The 25,372-nt window shown below is 37.6% G+C and overlaps 1 protein-coding gene across 10 annotated transcripts in view; it reads right to left on the minus strand.

Moving 5' to 3' along the window:
- Window positions 1-1,563: 1,563 nt before the first annotated feature.
- KCNC2 (potassium voltage-gated channel subfamily C member 2) overlaps window positions 1,564-25,372 on the minus strand; it is a 102,476-nt gene continuing 78,667 nt past the window's right edge. For 3 of the 10 annotated variants that reach the window (XM_027886780.1, XM_027886778.1, XM_027886779.1), the window contains exons 3-5: window positions 10,955-11,885; window positions 8,486-8,653; window positions 1,564-4,646 (exon numbers count right to left, since the gene is read on the minus strand). In XM_027886780.1, coding sequence (XP_027742581.1) covers window positions 4,510-4,646; window positions 8,486-8,653; window positions 10,955-11,885 — 1,236 coding nt within the window. In that variant the 3' untranslated portion in view covers window positions 1,564-4,509. Of the gene's footprint in view, window positions 4,647-8,485; window positions 8,654-10,329; window positions 10,629-10,954; window positions 11,886-25,372 lie in introns of those variants that run through there. The other 7 variants (XM_027886783.1, XR_003571545.1, XM_027886787.1 and 4 more) reach the window with 7 other exon arrangements.

Below are 25,372 nucleotides of genomic sequence, written 5' to 3' on the forward strand. Positions count from 1 at the left end.
CAGTTTATCTTTCAAAAGGATGTCATTTTTTGACATCTTGATTTTACAATTTTAAAAGATGAATAAGCAATAGTCTTTGGTAAATTACCTTAATTGATGCATTACTTACGAATTCACTGCTTATTTTCTAGTTTTGACTTCTAACCTTAAGTCTTAATTATACAAGGATTAAGTTTTTTGACTCCTAAATCAAGCCCAGAAATGCCCACAACCACTTCTCTGATCCCCAGAACACCCACACAGAATCTTCCTGCTTGAACCAAAACTCCTTTCTACATGTGCAGTTTTGCTTCTGCAGAGCCAAAGGCCTCTGGGAGTTTGGACAGAGCTACTCTGTGTATGCACACCTCTTTGTGAGGGTCCCCTTTACAAAAGATCAATGCATCTACTTTTCTTAAAAGGATGGCCAAAGAGGAAATGAATGAGAACGTGAAGCACATCCTTTACATTGTATCTGAGATATGAACTGCATTACCCTGAAGAGTGAGGTTTAGGTTCAAAGCCTTCCTCAGCCTGAGAAATTTAAACCTTGGTGGAGCACCTCTCATGAAAATGCACTTTCACCCCTTCTTGCGCCCAGAAGCAGAGGAAGAACAGGAGGGGGTTAATCTTTGAGGGTTGTAGTCCCAAGACAAACGAATAAATTACCAGACCCACCATTGGCTTGTCCTCCAAGTGTGCTTTAAAAGAAAGCATGTAAATGTGGGCTTAGTTCTCTAGTAAATAAATAAATAGCTGCAATGAGCTGCAACCTGTGTTGGTGGAGGTCCATCCAGGCTCCACCATCATTCAGACACAGTAGATGTCAGACACCATCTGGCCATCAGTGTTTTCTACAGTCTTGGCAAACACAATGCACCACATTGTATGCATCCCATCTGGGGCTCATCACCATCCCTGAGCAGCACTGGGGAAAACCAGACATCTCTCTCTGGATGCTTTGGGAAGCTATCACAACTGTGTGACTGGAGCTGGCTGTAAGCCTTGTCCTGCCTAAACATTACACCTCTTCTTCATGTGGGTACTGCTCACAGGTAACTTTTAACCCTTTGGGCACAGTGAGCTTTCCTGATATATCACTATAAGTCATTTTCCAACACTTGAACACCTCTTGATCCTGTTTTCTGGAATCTTTCTTACATTTCGGCACATTTGCAAAAATACTGCATTACAGCCTCTCTGATCAAATGTACAGTTGTACTAGCTACCTCACCCCTCTCAGACACTGCTTGTGTATTTGGGGATTTCACAGGTGGCCCCAAATACAGTATTAGTTAGGAGTTTTAAGCAACCATTTATCACCCCTTTTTTTAGGTTGATGTCACACCAGGATGCAATAAAACTCCCATTAGACTTAAAACATCTAATCCAACTGCAACTTTCGCTACGAGGTGTAGCGTCATTAGAAAGAAGATAGATTTTAAACTGTTTCAGAAGCCAGCTCATGCTAGTTTTTGAATTAGCTCCTCATGCACCGCAGGAAGCTGGTTTGAGAACTGGGGTGGCCAGTAGCAGGCAGGGGACCAGTAAAGCTAAAGAAAGCGCATGAGCCACTTCAGAAGATATGTTCCAAGTTCCTCCCCAGGTCTTTTGGCTTTTATTCTCCAATTCAGGTATTACATTTCCACTGGTTTCCACCAGGATTGTGCATGCACCTTGACATGTTCACAGAAGTTCCACGATACAGAGTTTCACAACTGGGACAGATCCCTACAACTGGGACACCAGGGTGACAAAACAGATTCTGGAGAATTTCCCACTGAATAGGATGGAGAGAACATAATTATTACATCGTAGCACTACAATGTCTCATAAACATAGAATAGACTAGATCCATTTACCACAAAAATCACAGAAAATAACTTATCAAAGAATATATATTTTATGTAAAATATACATTTGTAGGATATAATTTTAATACAACTTTTATACTTATTGATGCTGGGTTTGCAACACTTTGAATTTAAAAAAAAAAAAAAAACCAAAATAGTCTTGCTGCCAGAATTTTATTTCTGATAATACTTATAGTTTGAGGTAACAATGAAAGAAGACTGTGTGCTGTGAACAAAGTCAGTGATGTTTATCTGCAGTCACATTTTTGTTATCAAAGTGAAAAGTAAACTTAAGACTTGGCATGTACACTAGAATTCATAGCAATTTAGGTCATGGTAAACTGAGAGAACACAGGGACTTAGGCAAACCTACTCTGTTCAAATTTGTGACCTTTGCAAAATATGCCATTAGTATGACAGAAGTCAAGACAGATGTAGACTACATCACTATCATTATTAAGTGTGTGTCTTTGTATGATCCACAGCACAACTTACTGCAGGAACCAGGAAGAATAAATACAGGGGTGTGGGTCTTTGCATGGAGCCTTAGCAATGATGACATGAATTCAGCTTTCCTTGATATAGATAAAAACTGTTATTCCATGCACACACATTTTATATTTACAGCTGACTCATCAACAGTGACTAGTCACCCCTTCCTCTGGCAGCAGTAATTATGAGCGGTCTTTAATCTTCTTTAACAAGCTCTACTTCGCACGTAAAGTCTCAGTGACCTCCTCAAGGTGTGAGTTGTTTATCAGGGCCCATTCAGCAGCAGCAGTCTCTTTCCAGTACAGTCCTTGGTATGGCTAAATTCCATTGTCCCTTTTTCAGCAGTCAAAAATCCATGATAAATTCTGTACAACACTGTAGTTAATATAACAGCAGCACCAAATATTGTATTAATTAATTTGCTAAAAGCTGTTTGCAATTATCTATTGACAATAGTTTACCAAAAGTAAATCAATGTACATCTCTAAATATCAGAAATTTATACTTTGATAAATACATTATTGTACAAGAATTCTGACATGCAGGTCATGCTCTTGGGCTAGGCTATATACAGAAGAACATGTTACATGGTCAACAATATTTTTTTTTCCTAACAAAAAATAAAACATGGCAATAAGGTATTATTCAACAATTTCAATGATCCCTTAAGACTTCAGTCATTATGGTCTTCCCCATGTAGTTCTAAAACTTTATGGTTTAGGGTAATTTTTCCTCACCAGCCCAGAACCTCAAATTTGCCATTGCATTTGTCCTGTTGCATAAACAGAGGTTAATATTGAATGAAAAAGACACTAGAGGAGATACAGTTTCAAACTTGTAATGAATGCTGGTTGCTAGGAGGAAGACTGATGCAATAGGCAACCGGTCAGTGCTGTAAAGCCGCTACTAAATCCCACTTGAAAAATCTTCAGAGTGCACACGAGTTAGTCTAGACGATACTAACTTGCACTTGAAAAATAGATATATTTCTATCTATACACATATGTATAGTCCATATGAAAAAAAAGAGAAAAGGAGAAAAAATGCTCTTAGTTAAACTTAAAAGTGGGGGCTGTTTTAACAGTATCTCTATGCTTTATGAAGACAGATGGAGAATACAGGAGACAGGTTGCAAAACAGACAGACAAACAACATATAGGACAAAGCTCAAAAAACATTGAAGAAACTTTTGAAGCTCATGAGCCAGAGGTATAAGGCTGGTCAAAAACCTGTCTTGAGAACCACTACCCTCTTACAATGGTACAAAAAAGCCCCCAACAACCGTTTCAATTTTACTTGGTACTCAGCCTCTGAAAACGTTGAAGAACCCTGGAGTAGAGAAATTACTACAGTACCAAGCAGCACTTGCTAGCTTAAAATTGCAAGTCTGGATGGCGTTTACCTTTCTTGCATGTTTTGTGCCTTCCCCAAGCCATTAAGAAAGAGATCTGGCTTCTGCTTGCGTGTAACCAGTAATGACAACCTCTTTGCAGTTATCTGTGTGCAAACAACCGGAGACATTCAGAACTCTGATACAGCAATCCAGTACCAAAATAAGTTAATCACAAAATAAAGCCATTTATAAACAAGTAGATAGTTAAAAAATAAAGGAAAAGGTTAAACAAAGAAAAACAATCCCACATGCAGACCAGTTTATCAGTGTTTTCATTTCAGCAGAATGGTAACAATGTGATAACACGCATCCAGAGCCCTCTGTGGTCTCCACAATCAGCAACAGTACTTGTCAGGTGATGGAGACAGGATGGTCCATGCAAATGAGCAGACCCTTCAGAGCAGACATCTTCAGAATGGATTAGAGTCACAAGAAATGGAGGTTCAATGGAGTGACTAATAATTAGTTGGAAGCACGTTATTTTAAGTAAATCTCCCTGAAAATATGCTTATTTATTGAATATACTGGACAACAGCATCCACTAACTGTCCTTTTATTGCCACAGGAAAGAAGGACAATATAGCAGATAAAAGGAGAAGTGCTACTTAAGTAATCTTTAAAAGCCAAGACAAAAATCTTCAGCTACCCAAGTGGCTTTTCTTACTATAAACAGTTGTAATCATGCACGAGTTAGACAGTATTGTGGAGCCTATGGTTAACGCTACACTTATTTCCAGTATGTGGTAAACAGTATTTGATTTAATACTATGTAGCCGATTGATGCCATCTGGTTTACAAGATGGAAGGGATGGGAGACCGAGAGCGCCTTAGAGGACAAGGTGAGCTGTAGGGTGATGTTACTGGAGACAGTCGCAGAGAATTGCCTGTCAAGCCAGCTATGTTGTTTAAGCTTCGAGATTTTTCATAGCCTTGTATGAGAAAATGCAGAGACATCAGTTGAAGTCAGCCAAAAAATAGACAAAGACAAACAATACAATGTAATGTAATCCAAGGAGCTACTGGGGACTCGGAGGGAATCTGCCTGCAAAAGAACTCAATGCTGACACACATTACTACCAAAAGATACTAATAAATAAAATTATTTACAAACTAATGGTGATATTTTTTCCCCAAAAAGTTAAATAGACCACCACAAAAAAGGTCTGACCTGCTCTTCCACATCTTGCACTCAATATCGCTTTGTGGGCTTGAGCAGGCTTGCACAGACTGCAAGTTAAGGGATTCCAACAGAGTTACTTGGTGAGCTATCTGGCTAAGCTAATCAAAAACCCATTAAGACAGACTACAGAAACTGATAGAATTATATAATCTCTGCTAAACTCAATTCCTAATTAGGGACAATTTTGTTTAAAAAATAAAGAAACCAGAAACTAGATAAATTGCATACAGTATGTGCAAATCTCTTCTGCGGAGGACTGAATGATAACTGAGAAAGAAGCTCCATCTTCAGAAATTTCAACCCTTAGACTTTGTGTCTAATTCTAAAGTTCAATAAGATAGCAGAGTTTGACATACTTGCAAATGCCTCCCAAACAGTAAATTTAAAACATTGTATTTGTGTTTCTTTTCCAGCTGACTCTATTGAAATAAATGGTATTAATCCACAGAAGCAAATAGTAAATAATTAATCACTAAATGAGGCGACCACATAATGTTTCACAATTTGAAGGGAACATTGCATTTGAAGACTTTTCCGTTCACATGCACTGTGAGCTCTAGCTACTTATTGCCACATATTTTTTTCACTTCGTAGAAGCTATGCTGTAAAACAATGAAAAAGCATTGCTATTCACTGCATCACTATCTTCATACTCAAGTATTTTGAATACTAGCTGAAAAACCCCACTAAGAAAGAATCTCAATCTGAAGAGAGATATCGCAAGGAAATACAACAAAGATTAAGCCAGAAAGGACCTTGCTCCTCAAGTACACAGACACATGCTTCAGTACAAGTATTAGATGTCTCACTGATTTCAGTGGCACTACTTATTTCCTTGAAGACAAGTATGCATCTAAGCATTTGTCAGGTTAAGATGTTCAGGTACAAATTGCTTACAGTGAAATACTGAGATTTTTCTCACAGAAACTATAAAATACCAATGACAATAAAGCTAAACATCACATGGAATGTCATTAGACTTTTTTTTCCTGACTGGAATGGTTACTAGCTCAAATTCCAGATCTTCAGATAACAGAGTTACCAGACAGCATCTTCCAGAAAAATCATATCTTAGGTTCTCCCCTAACAACAATTAACATATTTCTTACCTTCTGAGAACTGCATGCTGTAAAACTATAATTAAAGCAAATGTATAACCTCATGTCTGCTAAAACACTGTGCAATGTTCTCTCCAGATTGCAAGGGCAGACTAGACTGTGATGCCACACAGTCTTCTGATATATTTCAGAAATAGCCTCCACTTTCTGAGTTTCTATCAGTATTTACACAAATTAGAAAGAATCACATTTGAAAGGGAAATCAAGGGGAAGCACAATGCTAGTATATATATTTAACCTCCCTGTAAACATAAAGCTTATTTTAAAAAATCAGGTAGCTTTTTTACATAGAAACTAGGAATGTAATTTTTAAGATTATTTTCCTTCTACTTTTCCAATGATAAAAGGAAAGAACTGATAGAGGAATATGATAAAGATTATAAAGAAAATAGGTACTCCTAAAATTGAAAACCAGATACACAAAATGAATAGAGACAGACGCATGATCCAAAATCACTACTTTTCAAGTATTTTAGTGTATCAGCTCTGAATCAGTATCATCTTAGAGATGGAGATAAGATGTTAATGAAAAAAAATCAGAATAAATTATCATTGAACACAATCAAGAACCAACCAAGGAACAAACCATACAAGAAGGATGTACAGAAAGAAAGAAAGAAAAAAGAAAAGAAAGAGACAAAAAAGAAAGAAAGAGAAAAAAAAAAGTAGTAGACTTGATGTGCAAATTAAATTCAGTTATTCAAACCCATTATTTTAAGATGTTTTTTGCTTATGCACAAACTTCCCTACTCTATATAAAATATACTTTAAAGCCAGTGGCTAAAACATTTTGGCCTCAACTAAGATTATCATCAGAGCCAGACAAAAGGTGCATTTCTCATCAAAAAACTGTCCATTCTGAACTCAAGCCCCAGTTTTCTAGTAAAAACTATGACATAATTTTCTTTTAAATCTGGACTTACAAATTAAATGTTCCAGTATAAAATACATTTTACTGTTATATAAATTTGTCTCTAGGAGCTGATGAGTAACTTTTTTTATTATTTCTGATCTGTTGTAGTTATAGTTACTGCCATTAACTTGCTGAGTGAAGCCAAGAACCCGATCTTGCAAGATGCCATGGCAATGTGCTTTATCCAGGTGTTACTGACCTCCTCAAAGACTGGACTGTTACTATTAGAGATACTTTAAATAATCCTAGTTGTTAAGAAGACAGTGTGAAATATATGCTCAGTGGAAAGTGTAGTAAATCTGTGAAAAAAACATGTTTGCAGTGAAGTTCCATTTAATCTAAACATTATATATAAGAGTGTGTATAATGCAGGAGCATAGAGACAGTCATACTCTTTATGAATACCATACATATGCAACTCTGGTTGTGTATCTGCCTTCACAGGTTTAATCTAGTGAGTTCATGCTTTTGAAGTGCAAAAAGAGCATTTGCAGAACAACCCAAGAGAATTCCTTTAGGGTATATGGCTGGCTGGGACACTCATGTTCCCTATACACCAAACAAGTTTTTAAAAAAAAAAAAAAACCAGAAAAATCTGAGCCAAAAATGTTTGGCCACTGCCACATGGCTACTTCATGTGAACTCTGAGGTGAATAACTACACATCAGCACTCAGGAACGTGGAATCTGTTAAAAAGATACAATTCCAGAACATAATTTGCCAAGAAATGAAAGCAATTCTTATCTAAGGAAATGGCAAGACTACCACTGGCATTGCTGATTTTAGGGCTATGTCCTGATGTTAGTTTTGCAGCCAGTTGTGGCCTGATGGGCTAGGAAACAGCCATGTGAGAGGAACAAATACGAAATAGGAGTTTTGCAAACTCTGCCTGGGACCCATCCTACTGAACAAGGAGCAATTAGACTTAAAGAAGCTGAATAAGTAGATAGGTATCTTTAGCACCTTGCAAGGTCAAGCATTGCTTACTGTAGTTGAATTCTGGTTGGGGTAGGAAGTCACCTTTTAGTATCAGTGGTGTATTGCAAGGAAGAAACATTATTTGGCATTATAAGCTCAAACTTTTATCTGAAAGAAATCTAAATAGCATCTCATAATATGCTTTTTTGTGTTGAGAACAAAAATGTTGCTTACTTCTGACATTTTAAAGTGTATTCAGCTGCAAATTTTACTAAGTTATTAAGAGCAGACCAGAGTTATTACATGACTAAGTTGTCTTTTAGAATGACAAATGATACTGAGTGATGAGTGGTTGAATGAGCAAGGTCTAAATTGCAGGCTTTTCCGTTAGAGATAACAGACAAATGAAGACACAAGTGAAACGAGGGTCCAACATCAAGCATATTTTTTGAAGACTAAAGGGGATGAGTGTTTCTAAAAGGAAAGCAGAAAAAAAATGACTAGGAGTAAAGAAAAAAAGATACATTGTGAGTACAGTCTTTCCTCTAAGAGCATTGTGCACATCATTTTACTCTAAGATTGTTTTTCACAAGCACATTGCTGAGTAACCTTTTATGATCTAATGAAAGAAGTCCATACCTTTCCTGATCCCTCCATCAGTAGCACACGTGTAATCACCTGTTGTCAGTAGGAAACATGTTCCCCCTCTTCTGTTTTTGTCTCTTGTACTAGAACGTCTGATGGGAGGGAGCCTTTCACCAGGTGAGAGTGGCTGCTCACTTCCTGCACTGTCTTCACCTGATAACACTGGTTAAAGCACCATGCCCATTTACAGACAATAATGAATGAGGAAATGAGACATCACAAAGAGCTTATGCTGAATGCCAGATATTCCCATCACTCAAAAAATAGTTATAAAGTAAATCATTAAAAGAAAACAATTCTGCAATTAATCATTAAGCAGTACAAAATGGCAAAAGATTTTTGTTTTATTCAAGAACAATGATCTTTCAACTTTCCTGTTCTTCTTCTAAAACTCATATAAGGTTATAGTAAACTAACATAAAATAAGAAATAATCAATTCAAGGCTCAGTTAGTTGACTACTATGGACTGTAACTTCAGAGTACAGTCAGCCTTGGATATTTCAAACATGCATTTAATATTTTGGCTATCCTTTTTGCTAAACAAGAGGTCAAGTTAGTCATTTTTGCTTAGAATATGTTTAACATATTTTAAAAACAACTCCTCAGGCAGGAGGGCTAAATTTTCAAAGTTTGGCACTATGGGCTGTTTAATAACACACTTAGCTTTCATTTCTTTATATATAACACTTGCACTGCTTGTCATCATAAGTACTCAATACTAAACGCTATCTTTGGTTTCTACTTTATTTTGTCAAAGAGCAAACTTTGTACTTCTCCTGATTGGTCAAATTCAGTAAAAACATAACTTGAGCTTTACCTTTGCATTTAAACATAAGCATTTTTTTTTTTTTTTCTGAACTGGGAATGCAAAGGGTAAAAATCAGCCTTGAAGTTTTGCTTAGAATTCCTAGTGACTCTAATAGCATTCTCTCTCAGAAATAAAGCTACAGTGCATGATGTGAGTGGTGGCACTACTGAAGAAAAGGTTAAGACTTTAAAATGTCTCCATTTTGCATATCTGCTTTCTCTCTAATTTCAAAGACTATTGTAAATCAAGGACCCCTTGTAAATAAAGCTGCAGACACAAAGAAGTGTCTCTTTGTAGTGATCACACTGAGCCTCCTCCATTCAGAATACCTTTAGTAGGACCTGATGGCATAAAAAGCTGTTATCATTAATACTTTAAAGATGTTATCTCAAAGTGGATATTAGTCAAAGCACTGTAAAACTAACCATATTCCATGCTCAGTGTGTGTCCTTTCAAGGGTTTCTGTCCTCTTAAATATATTTAGGGTGTTCAAAAAGCTGTGTTAACTTTGTGAAACTGAGCTTCTTTGAACACAAATGCTATTCAGTAAGAGAGCAACAGACCGATGAAGGATATTTTTCAAAGATCGATTTTATAGACTCTTCTTTTTAAAAAATAAATTTCAATTCCTGAATGACACCAGTCATGGGTGGTTTTGCTCTTATTATTCTTTAGCAGTTTTTCAACAGGACTCCAATGACTGGTATGTTAGCTTTATAAGCAGACTGTGCTTGGCTTAAGAATAAATACACCTAAGAAACAAAAAAAAATATTCTTGCTGCTCAAAAATTTGTTTTAATTATACTGAGAGGTAAAATTTACTCTTTAATTGCAACAGATATGGAATAGGGAGCCATGGCTTGGAGGGGCTGAGGCTGTCATTTGATATGCATTTTCACCGATATAAGCACAAAATACTTCTTATTCATCATTTGGAACTCTAACAAATAAGGTAATAGAAATCACAAAAATCAACAGTAATAGCAATGATGTTGCTAAGGGCTGTAATTTTCTTTTTTCTTGACAAACTTTACATCACCTATGCTATTGTCATTTAATTAATAGTAAATATCATGCAACGTTAACAGATAAAGGAGGTTCTTTTAGCCAGGGAAGCAGAATGTCAAATGGAAAGAAAACTAGAAAGAAAATTTCTTCCTATTTCCTTTGAGTGCTGGGCTTTGGATGTAAAGCACCTGCTCCTTTTAAATGACTGCTTCTTTGTAGGATCTTGCTTAACAGGCCACGATGTGGCACAGGCAAAGCTGACACAAGAGACAGACACTGAGGCAAAACACCATGGAGTCCAACAGGGTGGGACACGGTGGCTGCTCAAATAGTCACAGTCATGCAGAAAAACAAGAAACATCCATACGACGCAACAAACAACAGGCAAAAGAAAAGGTTGATATCATCAGCAGGAAAGCATTCTCAACAGAGCAAGCAAAACTGTATAGACCAGCTACATAGAGGTTTGGGAACATCACTATACCTACTTCATCCTCTATGAGACTGACACACGCAAACGTTGGAGGGGAGAAGGGTGGGAGCTACGTCTTCTCCTGGCAGAAAGGCTGGCTGCTTTCTGACTCCTACCAAACATACTGGTCTATAAAGTGTTTTTAGAGGACATGCATTTCCAATGGGGTCCTACCTGATGATCTGTTGTGCTCCATCAGCTGGTTGTCCTTGCCCAGGCAGATGTCACCCTGTGTGCTATTGCAGGCCATGTTCAAGTCTGTCTTGCAGAAGGTGGGTGAGCTGGCTTGAGGAGCAGGAGGGATGTGCTTCTTCCGCTTCCTCGGTAGTTTCTGCTTTGCCATGGCCAGGGAGTAGTACATCCCAAAATTGTTAACTATCACAGGCACAGGCATGGCTATGGTGAGCACCCCTGCCAATGCACACAGGGCTCCCACCAGCATGCCTGACCAAGTCCGTGGATACATATCCCCGTATCCCAAGGTGGTCATGGTGACAACAGCCCACCAGAAGCCAATAGGGATATTTTTGAACTGCGTGTGTTCACTCGCTGATGGGTCATTAGGCTGGGCTCCCACCCGCTCTGCGTAGTAGATCATAGTGGCAAATATCAAAACACCAAGTGCCAGGAATATTATCAGCAGCAGAAACTCATTGGTGCTGGCTCGCAGCGTGTGACCCAGCACCCTGAGGCCCACAAAGTGCCGGGTGAGCTTGAAGATCCGCAGGATCCTGACGAACCTTACCACCCTGAGAAAACCAAGCACGTCCTTAGCAGCTTTGGAGGAGAGCCCACTCAGGCCCACTTCTAGATAAAAGGGCAGGATTGCCACAAAGTCGATGATATTCAAGAGGTTCTTGATGAATTCAAGTTTGTTGGGGGAAAAAACAACACGTACTAAAAATTCAAATGTAAACCACACCACGCAGACTCCTTCCACGTACGTCAGGGCAGGATCTGTCTCAATCTCATACTGTAGCACAGTCTCTGTCCCATTGACGACCTGCTCAGTTTTATTTATAATAGTATTGAAAGCTTCGTGTGTTTCCAGGCAGAAGGTTGTGATTGAAACTAAGATGAAGAATAAAGAGGCAAAAGCAATGAACTGAAACAAAAAGAGACAAAAGAGACATCAGAACCACACAGCTCTTCACATTAATACTAACAATATCAGTGTTTATTATAAAACTTATGCATCCCAAAATGACTGACAAACTCATATGCATAAAAATTTACATCTAGGCCAGAGAACAGCAAACAGCTCTCACACAGGCCAGGAGTCTGGGAGCAGGAAAAGTCTTGCTGATGGACACCAAGACAAGATGCAACTCATTAAGAAAATGGCAACAAATTCTTTAGTCTGTGCTAAATTGTCTGAATTCCATTCAGTTGCCAGGGTATATAACAGCCTCCATACAAACCAACCACAGCAATATTTAAGGATATCCACCTCTCACACCGTGAAAAATGGGGCTGACCCTAATGGTCTTGAAACTATGGTTCAAAATTCACACTTGTTCTGAAGGGCACCTCAGAGGGACCAAGAAGCAGATCCAAACTCCTAGTTTCCTTTGGATTTTCAATGTTTACAAACACAAGATATTTACTAGTAGAAAAAGCCTTCTGTGTTACAGATAGAGCTGCTTGCATAGCCTGTTATGTTTGCAGTCCTCAATCACTCATTCTCTTAGGAAGCACTAAAAGTAAATCTAGCAGAACCTCACACACTGTGGCGGCAGAGGTATGACAGGGTGTTAGGATATACAATCCTGCTAACAAAGTTACAAAACAAGACAGTCTGAACAAAAAGGGAAATATAAATTCAGTTTCAGTAGAGGCACATGAATTGAAAAAAAATACAGGTAAATAACCTGGAGACAGCTATTACAGAGTATTTTTTAAGTCTGATCCTCAACTCAGTCATCACAGTCTAAATACTGAAGAAAAGAGAACATCCAGGACAAGATCTCAAAAAATAACAATGAGGCAAGAGGCAGAGATAGATTTTCTTACAAGCAGTAAAACACACAAAATGAAAAGGTGGTTTGAAGTCAGTTGTTCCTTTGCTACAATGGTTAATTTCTTCACTATGACATTACATTACCACCATATTATCTAGCACGCTAACAGCAATGGTCTAGTACCTGAGTAGATGATGTATTTAAATCCTTCCCTGAGCCAGGGCTTATAAAATGTTATCAATAGGTTTGTTATTTTGAATTTTCAGCTTAATAGACATTTTATAGTCAATATTATCCTGGGGGGAAAAAAAGCCTTCTGAAGACATCAAGATTTTTTAAGGTAAAAGGGGCCCAAAGAGACAAAAAGATGCCTAAACAGGTTTCTAAAAATATCTAGTGCCTATGTGCTAGCACACCAAAATCTTGAGCCTTGTTGGAAAAAATCTAGTTACAAGGCAGATAGAACAACAGCCGTTAGTAGGACTGCCTCTGTTCTGTCACTTTAGTCCAAGATACAACATTGTGGCAAAACTGATTTTGTGTACTTTGTGTATCAATCACTTAATTCAGTATTAGCACTCAGATTTAGTGTTATGTGCCACAGAAGCTCATTTGGGCTGGTACAAGACAGAACAGTTGCATTTTTCTAACACAGAACATTGGTTAGACAACAAAATGTTGTATCTACAACCAGTAGAGAGAATAGCTTTCATTCTGGGAAACAAGTTTAAATTTGCAATGCAGGCCAGGCAAATTTATTACATTCAGACTCACAAGATACATCTACCAAAAACCCCACACATCTACCTATATCAGAGATTTGCAGCTTCTTTATGGCTTCCTTTCCTCAATCAACAAAAAAAAAAAAATTACATCGTGCCCTACAATTATAAACACTCTAAATCTGTTATCTTTTAAAAAGGACTGACTCAGGTACTGAACTGAACACTTATCATCCAGCCTAAACTTCTAGCCACAAGCTAAGCAAACGATCTTATCCTGTTTGATTTTTACTGAACAGGTTTTTCTGGCTTTGCCTTAACCACAAAATTGCTTCATGCTCATAGCTCACAGCACCTGACAACAACACACACAAAAAAAAAGCCTCGGTCTTGTGTGAGACAACTAGAGTCAGCAAATACAACAAGATTTATATAATCTAGTGAATTAATCTCAGCAGATCTTTCCAAAACCTCTCCATAAGATGGATAGAAAATTTATCAGACTCTAAGCCTCTGGTGAGCTAAGAATGACCCTTGGGTGGCCCCTAGAGCATCCTCCAGGATCCTTCTACACAGTCAAGGATGGAAAAAGCAAACAAATCTGTGGAGATAAGAATCACTGAAGCTAAGTCAGCAGTGTAGTTTGCAATTTGGAAGGTAACTTTTGACAGATAAAATATTGGGCAACCTCTTCAACAGCAACACATTGATTTCAGATAACCACGAACATTTTTTTACCTGAAAATAAAACTACATTCAGCCTAGACAAAGTAAAATTTACCGACTATATAATTTGCCAACAAGTAGATATTATAAGGATTAACTGTGCATTCAACAGTGCAGTGAATCTAACAGCATGTAAATAAGTAGCACTTGTTTCTGTGTTTCAGAAAAAAAGAGTCCATTCTGGTTCAGAACCTTTCTAAAAAAGATGCCAAATACCAAGAGATTAATTACTGTTAGAACTTCCTGACAAGCTATTTATTGCTGTTTTGCTTAAGATTGGCGTGGTGAAAGGCCACAGTACACTTGGCACTTGGCAAAGCAGATTGAAATTTTTAGCCGTGCACCTACATTCAGTGTTTTACGATGCCCAAAGGAAAAAGACAATTGAGTCATGTGCCAAATCCTCTGAGTATCTTACTCCATTATCCTAAAGAGTCATCTTCCAGATGTTAGAGTAAAGACAAGGCAATCTGGTGACAGATTTTTTATAATCCTGCAATAACCATTCACAGAAATGTAAAACAAGGAGATGTACACATTTTGCATCACTGATTTTGAGCAAAGACACCAATTCCTTTTATCTCTTGTTGCCTTTGGGTTTACATTGTCAACTCCTTGGATGAGAATAGAGCTTGCACAGCACCTAGCATGATGAAACCTCAGATACAAAGGACCTACTATGTTATTGCAATCATCAGAGGCTTCAGAGAACATGCAAAAAGAAAATGCAATGATCAATGCAAGACGGAGCATTTTATCAGTCAAACAAAAAATTCTTAGGGATTTACTTTACATTAACAAAGGTTATTCCTTAGTATTACATTATATAATACCAGGCATCGTGTTGAAAAGACTCTAGCATGGTTCTCACAAACAACTGTAATGACAGAAATGAAATGAAGACATGTGCAGTCCTCACATTATGCTTTCCTTCTCCTTCACCCTAATTCCTTTTCCTTCATCCTGATTCTAGCTCTTCTAAGGTTATGAGCCTATAAAAATACATCCATTTTTGTTCATGTGGGCAAGCATCCTCTCTCAGACAAAGTACAGATCTTCACTCCCAGATTCTCTGCTGGATGTGAGAAGACAAGTTCTATTCCTCTGTCCTGCAGTAGTTCCTCAGTCCACAGTAACTGGTGTATCACTTTTTGTATCACAACTTTTTGTTTGTTTCCGTTTTTCTTTTATGAAGCAAAAAATCTAAAAGGAGTTAATAATTATTTTGGAAAGGTTACAACTAGAGGCAATTTTCTGTTTGAATCATTAGTACCTTTCACTGTGAGTTCTGAAAACTTAGGTTTTGACTAGCTGCAAAACAAGTTTAGCCTTGGTGTACAGCAAAAGAGTTTATTTACCCCATTTTTTAAACCAAAGATTGCAGCCCAGGCACATGGCTTGAAAGTCTTTAGAAAAAAAAAATGAAGAAAAATTTTCAAAAACAAGATCCAAATAATCATGATCCTTTTCTCATTTCTTAAAAGTTGTTTTTTTGGGGGTTTCTTTAATAGCTGTTTCTGGTTTGTTTCAATGGATAAGATAAAATAATCTTTCTTCATTTAGGTTTTTTTTTTTACCCCCTGAGGGACAATAGTTTTCTAAGCCACAGAAGGGTTGTAGACACACTCCAGGGCCACTGTTTTCAAAACTGAAATTAACACAAATCGAATTAATAAAAATTTCAGTACATTTTTGCCACAAAAGAGCAGTTAAAAGTTACAAAAATGTTCAGTATGTAATACACAGCATGCAGAACATTCCTCATTAAGCAGTTAAAGCTCTCAGTAGGCTGCTGATTCCCTGTGCTCACAGTTTGAAGGCAGCATGCACCCAATTTTGTTCCTGTGTGTCAGCATCACATTTCAGACATTGGTAGAGATTCTGTCTCAAAGCTTGTCTAGTTGATGGGATCACCAGTCAAGCTCTGTTGCTAAATTCTACTAATGTTCACAGTAAGTGGATTAATCATCCACAACTTGATTTTAATGAAGTGCATAAATCTAAAGTGAGTATGAGATGCCTGCAGATAATTTGTTGAAAGAACAAAACTTTATGTTTCCTACTTCAAATTCAGTGTCTCATGGAGAACTGAGTAGCTCAGAGTTTAAAGCAATTTCAAAATTGACAACTAATTCAGAAAATTGAGCAGTGTGTAGATTAGTAGAATTAGTAGAGTCCAAAGTTCATGTTTAACCTTGTACGTAGCTCCCTAAGTGCCTTTAAAAAACTAATGTCACCAAAAATTGTGGCTGAAAATGACCTGAAAACAGTCTCATAGGCCATGCCTGGATTTAGCAGTAGGAAAAGCCATCTAGTTATTGGATGCTGTGGCTCATATCTAACCCACATGCTCAAGTTTCCTTTCCAAGGAAACCCAGACATGGGACTAGTTGCACAACTTGCCTTTGCCAGAGCATGGAGCCAGGGCCTTACTGCAGTCATGCTAAGGCTTAACAGCTTTAGACACGGCCCAGGAAAAACAGCAGAGCTAGAAATGGATCCTCACACTCAGGTGTATTATAGATATTCATAAAATTAGACTCATACTACTCCATATTTAAAATATGCTTCATCTGTCCACCTCATACACTTTAAACAAGCTATTTTCACGCATTATTTATTATTCCAATGCTGATGATAACCAGTGAAGAGGTTAATGCACAACAGACTGTTAGTCACACTTGCTTATTGCTTCACATTTAAGTTTTGAATAAAATCTCTTGCAATATTTCAGTGTTTTCCCAGAAAAAGTATGTAGCCTGTCTGTATTAAACTTGTTCTGGGGTTGGATCTCAACACCTCCTCCTTCAACTCCCCTCACTACATAGTGTATATTTCCTAATGTGAGCCTTCAAGAGCAGCTTAAAAAGTTCATTTAATTTATTTGAGTTTCATTCCAGGACACAGAAGTCTTGCCCTTGATACACCTGACAACAGAAAAAGAAAACAACTGAATATTTAATAAGCCCTTGGAAACACAGTGTTTAATATTCTCTAATGCAGGTACAGAACTGTCTTTAAAGAAAAAGAACATAATGTTGCTTTAAATAAATATCTTCACAGGCACATTATGAGATTGATACATCCACGCTGCTAGAATTTTAAACAATTTTTAGAAATCAATACTCCTCGCCACCACTCTTGTAGACTAAAAATACAAGCATAGAGCATCGTGGAAAAGAGACCATGGGTGTTTTTTTCTTAAAGAAACTAGTTGGAAGTTGACAACTTGCTCACTATTATAACCAAAAGCCTGTTTTCATTAAAAAAAGATAGGAGTTTACTGAAAGACTTAACTTTTCATGACCAAAACAAAAGAGGAGGAGTTTCCAGTCATGAGTTCCTTGCTTTCCCACCAGATCATTCATGCTTAGCAGAAGTCTCAAATCAGGGTAATTTTTCTGTAGGATAACAGACTACTTAAAAGGAAAGCAGTATTTCTTTTAATACCATACCCACTTTAAAAAGAAAAAAAAAATCCATACTTTAAAGACTTAAAAATTATTTCCAGTGATGTCTGTTCACATTTGTTAAAGTCTCATCTTTTCATAATTCAGATTATGATACAAATTATTTGAAAAAATAACTGATTCAATTTCTTCCTCTTACTAACCCTCTGACCACAAAAAGTAAGCTGATCTATGCATTAAACATATCCAATCTCATTGACTGCAAGAATTTAGTCATATAAACTGTATTTTACGTATTTTCTACACATATATTTTAACACTTATTGATCAACAGCACGTCTTAGAATAAATCTGTTAAAAGTGGTTACACCAAAATTATATATTCCCATCATGAACGTTATAAGCTGATATTGATTTTTTTTTTTCTCTCTCAAGGAAAGAAAAGTCTTTGTTCCGTATGTTTGTCCCATAATACTCTCTAGAGGCCTTTTTTATTCTTACAGGAATTCAAACTGCCAGTTGCTTTATGAAATCCCCCTGGTTCTGCAGGGAGATTGAGTGAGACCCAGCCAAACAAGGAATAAAGCCAAAATCACATACTGTTTCCAATTAGTCCCAACTAACTTGCAGTGCTGATTTTTTAATCTAGTTTTATAGGCTGTTGTCATATAAAATCGAAGTATTTAAAAAACAAAACAAAACATAAAAATTCCAATAAATTTGAGGGATTTGGGCATTCAGTGAAAATATGACTCAACTATGAATGTTACTTAAGCAGAAAAAAACCCTGTATTTGTAAAGTACATGGCATGCTTCACTTAAAGTAGCAACTAACATTGTAATGAAATCACAGAATTAAATACCACTTCCAGCTTTAAAGAGAGTTGCCTCTGCATTTAGATTTGACAGATTGTCCTTGTTTCTGATTTTACCATGATAGATTTTTTTTCCCCTCTGTTAAATTCCATCTGGCTATCAGGAGACTGCTAAAATCATAATGTGATTTCAGAATGAGCTCTTGTGATGAACTTTATTTTCTGTACAGTTTAATGTTCTAGAATTTTAATATTAATGTGTATTTTACCTAAACCCAAATATCTCACCAAACATATTATCAATATCTTCACGGCTCTATTTCTCAAATTTGCTATTCTTCCTTAGCTATAAGCTCCCTTTGGGAAATTGTCATGTTTTTATCATGTGATGAGTTTTCAGTGCACTGTATCTGGATATACTTAGCAAGAAAACAAATACCATCAGTAGTTACTAACCAAACTACTGCCATTTAAAATATAAACTGAAGGCAAATATACTGTCAGTTTACTTCATCACTCATAAATCATAATCTGTCACATTATCCCTCTCTAAAGTTTACGGAATGGATACAGACATTGCATTTTAAATAAATCTTCAAGGAATAAACAAAAACACAATACATGAATCAGGCACTAAGACCAATTTAATGTCTCTAAAAATCTGTAACTTATTCTCTTTTGGGGGGATAAGGTGGAATGTCAGCAATAAAGTGTTTTTTAATATCTACATAAAGCTTTGACAGCCCAACATTAGCATCCCAGCCATGAAACTCTGGCCATTATAATTTCTCAACCAACATCAAACCATAGTTAGTATAGTTCCCCCCAGTATTTTTGTTTTCATCCTCTGAAAGATAAGTCTATTATTTTCAAATCCTCACTACAGTTCTTCCTCATTTGTACTCCCTCATGCTAACAATATCTGGCATTCAATTTAGTGGTTAGCATGCTGCTGTTACAATTCTATGCACAGTCATAACTGAATGAAAAAAATCTGTATGTCAATATACTTTTGAGATATTGTTTAAGAACAGCCTATAGCTAATAGCCTATTTGCAGATTTGTAGTGCAGTAGTATTTACAGCTGAGAGTGGCTACCATCTGTATGTAGTAGTAAGAACACAAATGTTTTCTTGCTTGCTCATTCTTTTCCCATTTGTTATAGTTTTACAAAGCAGTTGTCTTTCATTACCAGCTGGAGCACAAATAAAAAGGTTATTAATGTCACTTTTCATATTCAGAAATTGAGGTCCAAAATTAAGTCACTCCAACTAAGCTGTTAGGTAAATCAGCAGTCTAAAACCATTTTGACCCAAATATGCATCTGACTCTGATGCTTAAAGATTTTTAGCTTCTGTAGATTTGAATATAGCCGTATAATGTTCTTTCACTTTAGACAGTTACTAAAACCCTTTCTCACGGTTTGTGCTACATTCCTGAATTTCTGGTTAACAGTCTTTTCAAGGAAAGATGTTTTAGCAAAGGTATCCTGTTTGGGACGTACACCTGGACCAGAATAATAAGATATATTGTAGTTAAAACAAGATAGAGGGCCCAGAACCCTTGAAAAGGCTCCTATGGGGCAATTCTGAGGGTGGTACCAGAAGCAAAAATGGTTTTTGGGTTGGATGTACTCACTAGATATGGCAATTAGTTAAAGTCATAAAAAGTGTGAGAATTCTGTGGGTGTGTGTGCATGCGCCTATGTAACCGTGCACCTGAAAGGTTTCATTAAAGAACTGCTCTATACCTTATCTATATTAATATTGTTTGGAGGGTTTTTTCTTCCATTTTACGTATCAACTCAACAAATCTTAGTCACGTGTACATTTTAAAGCAGATCATAAAGAAAACCAGAGTTACAAATCATGCAGCATTTTAATTGCATTTAATTGATATATATCTTCCCAAAGAATTCAAAACCCATTTAAAAAGCTACCCTAATTTAGACACATTCTCTTGCTCAGCAGCTGGAAAGAAGACTTGACAATGCATTTCAGTGGTTGGACCACACCTCACACATTGGGAGTCCCAGGGACAAGACTCATCTGCTGCCCGGGACATCCTCTTGCACTCCGTCCCTGATTGCTTCCTATCCCAAAAGATTACTAATTTCCTAAATGTTCACTGTTGATTCCCACTAGGCATATCAAAATCATCTGACTTTTTTGTTCCATGCAGCAGCTAAGTAACACATGTCATACCAAGTCACGACATACATCCCACTGCCTGCTTTTGCCTCTTGAAGACTCAGCAGAATTGCTTGAACAGCAATTATGCTGCCTCCAGAAGCCTCCTTTGCCATCCACTTGAATTTACGAAGCTTGTTTCACTTGTGATTTTTCTGAGTTGTGATACTGCAGCAACGTTTTTGGTTTAACAGCCAGCTGTGTGCTTTTTTTTAACTAGACTTGGCATTTATATTCTAGCAATCATTTCTTTAAAAGGAATCAGCAAGGCTCACTTTGCCCTTGCCTGTTGAAAAGGCCTGCATGACTGTGGTTTGATAAACCACTGCCACTCATTCATTAAACACTGTTATAAATCAAAGAGGCAAAATATTTCTAGCAGCTGCAAAAATGCGACGGATGTTCTTCCCAGAGTCAAAGTAAAGGTGATAAAAAAAGGATTTGCAGCCTGTACTCTGGGTCTGGTGTTAGACATGCAGAGGTTTCTTATTTCTAGAAGAGCATATTCCAAAATGAAGCTAAAATTCTCTGAAGTGAAGAAGGAGGCAGATTTTGAAGTACCCATTTCAGACAAACCCAAACTGACATACTGAGTTGAATTAGCCTCTCTGTTTGTTTTGTTGCCCTTCTCTGGTCTACCTGCTGTTCACATCATTTCATTACAGCAGAGATTAGGCTCTAGGACCTGGCAGCCTGAAATACTACACAGGCAGTGTCTTTCTGCACTTGATTTATCATGAGAAGGTTTCACTTGGCTCAATGGGTCAAAACTGGAAAAAAATCTTCAGTATAATACTATTTATTATTAATAGACTTTCACAGCCATGCAGACAAATGGAGAAAGAGAGAGATTCCTAAGACAAATTAATGAAAATTCTATTATAATGTAGTTTGCTTAGTGCATAAATCTCATGCCCATTAAAATTACAGAAACATTTTCATCCCTGTCATCTCCATCTCACTTAAGCACTCAAGGTCATTTATGTCTACTTTTTCTCTCACTGAAAACAAGTCTGATGGCCTAATTTAAAATTACACTTGGGTGAATTTAGAAGAGATTTTGAGGCTTGACATCCACGAAGATTTGTCATAGAGCTTTACTTTTCACCAGAGAAGCCTTATAACCAACGCACGTAACCTCCTCTTTTTGCCATCCCAAAGCTAATCAAAATGTACTGGAATTATTTACAGGTTTTCCAGGCCTATGTCTCTCCTATAACAGGACTTCTATTGCAAGTCCTGAAATGAAAATTACCAAGCTCCGTCTTAAAAACTGAAGGGATGGAGCCATTTCCAAGATACTCACAAGTGTATGCAAAGCCCTCAAACAGCTGATCACCAGATCTGTTTTGACTGGAAGCCCTTTCTTCCATACACTATTTAATTAGCATTGGTTCAATTTTAATACCTACACTGCAGTAATAAAATAGAGGTGGTATTAACCAGCACTTTTGTTTCATGATTACAAATTAGCCATGGGAGAGCAAAAACATTGTGAATAGAATACCTAGACTATGGCACTGCCTAACCTTGTGTTGCTGGGTATGGCAGTCTTAATGATGAGGTTCCAATGGAGAACGTTTTGTGGAGCAATCTAGATTTAATAAAAGCAAGTGATGAACACAGAAATTTCACCTTACGGCTTTTACAGAAACTGTCCCAGTTGTAATCCCATAGACAAAACTCCTCTGTCATTTGTGCTAGCGAAGCAGCCAACAGCAGGGGTAATTTAACTGACTTGTGGCAGAGCATGCAGTGCTGAGACCTGGCAGTCTCAAACTCCCTGGTTCTGACTTGAAAACACTTTAGGTAGTACAGTTGCCTTTTTTGTCCTCAGGTATCCATAGTTTGCTTCTCTCTGCATTTCCAACCTCAGTGGGTCCCTGCCCTGGTACTCTCTTTCCTATGCTTCATTCCCTTTCTCAGCCCCAGCTCTGCTCCTCAAGTTTACTGCTGGATCCCAGACTTTCTTCCTCTCTTCTTCTGAGCAACCTGTTCTTACCTTATTTGTATATCCATGTCCTATATCTCAAACTATGTTTTATTTTCATTTGCAGCTCTCTTTACATAGCTGATGCACCACCACTTTTCCAGGGTCCTCCTCCAGCCTCAGCCTTCATTTCATGTGCTACCCTGGCTACTTGTCCCAGTCAGTTTGCTCAGGCAACCTGTTTACCTCTTAATTTCATCTCTGTATATTTCTACCTCCCTACATATTTCTGGACCTCCAAACCCTCCTCCTTGACATAAACCACAGCCACCTTCCTGTTTTCCATCTCCAAAAGCAACTTCATCTTCCTTCTGCTCCAGTGCTGATACCACTCCGTGGTACCCTGGTCCAGACACTCACAAGTATCTTTTCAACTCCTCTCACAATCTCATCAGGATTTTTATGCCAGTGTACACTCCCTGAGCAGTTTCTTTGACTTTTATATTTGTATCTAAAGTGTACATGTGCCTGCAAACTCATCTGCTTTTTCCAACTGAATTACTGGTTCGATGAAAGACATTTCTTCTTCCAAACCTGGCCTCATTTTGAGATGGAAGGCTTCCTCCCCTCCATCAACTAAATTCCACAAAAAATGGAAGGGAGTGTAGGATAAATCTACTATCTAAGAAAATGAAAACAGTTCCTCTTCAGAGAAATATTTATGCCCTTCTATAGTAAAATCACTAAATAATCTATAAAAAAAGCAGTATCTCAGCTTTAGCCTTTACCTAGGCCAGACAGGACAGTATCCTTGCAATTCCTCCGTGACGTCACGTGACACTGAAAAGTCTTCTAATATTAAAAAAATCCATATCTTTGAGATACCTAAATGAATGAACTATGCACCTTAACACTCTGGGGTATGGCTGAAAGAGTAATGCACTGGGAGAAGAATTTTAGGTCAGAAGGGTGTTTTTATGAGAGAGGGAATGGTAAGGCTGCTGAAACTCCTGTGCTTGATATATGTGAGTATGTTTCAAGTTCACAACAAAATCACACAGATCAAAGCTAAATTTAGAGACAGTGAATTATTCATTGCAACAGTAGTCAGCTAGGCTTATCTGGACTCTGAGGAACTGAGCACATCACCCCAGACAACACTCATTCATAGACGCATCTTTTTTCAGATCCATTTTTTGGCTTCATGGTACCAAAAAACTGCATTGGTCACCAGTTGTCCAGAATCTTGTTGAAGGTTTTTCTAAAGATAGGTAAAGAACTATATGTAGCTTGCTTCCAGTTTTTAATACATTTAAACTCCATTTACCCTTGTCTCCAGGGATGCAGAAGTGACAGTTCAATTGAACTGAGAAAGCAAATGTAAGAAAGAGAAAAGCCACCAGTACAGCAGTTATTAGGATACTCAGACAACTGTGACATTCAGATTTCATTCCCTGTTCAAAGCAGACACTTGAACTGAGATGAAAGATAGTTCAAGTCCCTCCTCTAGATCCTGGGAGGAGCACATTTAAGTATATGAAGAAGATTACACAAGTTTATGAGAGGGATTATATGACACTGGGCCTGTGATAAGAGAGGATTGGACTCAAAGACCCAAAAGGCTCCCCCAGCCCTCTGTCCCCATGAATATTTCGAAATCCAATTTACACATTTACTTAATACATAGATTATGTTCCAAGCTATTGCCATTGTAAGCATTAGCACTGAAGCTGCATATAGCACCATTTCCTATTATTTAGCTTAAACATTCCCTTAGAGCTTTATCACCAGCTTGTCCTATGGACTGACACTATTAGTTATACTCAGAGCTGGACTCATCAGTAAAAGGACAACTACCAGCATTGTTGTGCATCTTCCTGCTGAAAATTTCTTTATTCAAGAGCTTGTTATTGATGAGCAGGAGCTTGCTAGCAGCAGAAGGGAACCATCCAGGACTTGCTTTGTGACCTCAGGAAAACCACAGAATGAATTCCTCTGTCAGACCTGTCTATCCACCATAGCATATATTTCTTCAGAAGTAAGTTCTGATACAGACAAGAGCATTCATCCCAATCCAGCAGGCTTAGGAAGAAGCCTTAACATGCCATGGAAAGCTACTGTCTGTTTACTGCACTCTTGCCTTTTATGACAACTCTCGTCTCTTTCAGAGGTATAACAGTTTTTCAGAAAATAAATATATTTATCCTTTTCCTTGTGATTCTAAACCCCACTTATTTTTTAACTTCCATTATTAGCTTACTTATGAAAAATCAATACTAGAATACAGACAGTGGAGCCATTTCAGGATCTTTTTAATTACATTCTCCACACTGGTTATAGTGTGGGCTTGAATCTTTCCAGTGACTCTAACAGCAATGAAAGGCAACGTTCGCAGCATGGAGTGGAAATTTTGCATTAAGCGAACACAATTCTCTAGAAAGCATTTCTATGGCAAAACCAGAATTAGGAAATCAGGCAGTAAAGAAAGACAAGAGATCTTGCTGATGATTATGCAAAGTGGGGGACTCTGGGAGAATGAACTGCCATTGCTGCCACTACCAGGCAGACTCTGCTCACTAAAGACCATTTGCAAATGTAATCTGCAAAAGGAGTGGCACGCAATGCTGCACTGAGGCACATTTTGCAGTTTCCATTTCCAGTTTAAGGTCTACACAGGATATTTACTGCTCGCGCATTCTTTTCAAGACTGGGTTTCATCTGCCTGTATACTTCTCTTAAATAACACTTACAAGTGTTATCAATGCTGAAAAATGCATGGGACATACCAGCAGAAGTCGGTCACTGGTGGTGTTTATAAGGCAAAACAAAAAAATTAGCA

This window comes from Empidonax traillii, unplaced genomic scaffold, assembly GCF_003031625.1.
Source record: "Empidonax traillii isolate 1590-97213 ecotype Southwest subspecies unplaced genomic scaffold, ASM303162v1 scaffold195:size1760703, whole genome shotgun sequence".
Classification (NCBI taxonomy): domain Eukaryota; kingdom Metazoa; phylum Chordata; class Aves; order Passeriformes; family Tyrannidae; genus Empidonax; species Empidonax traillii.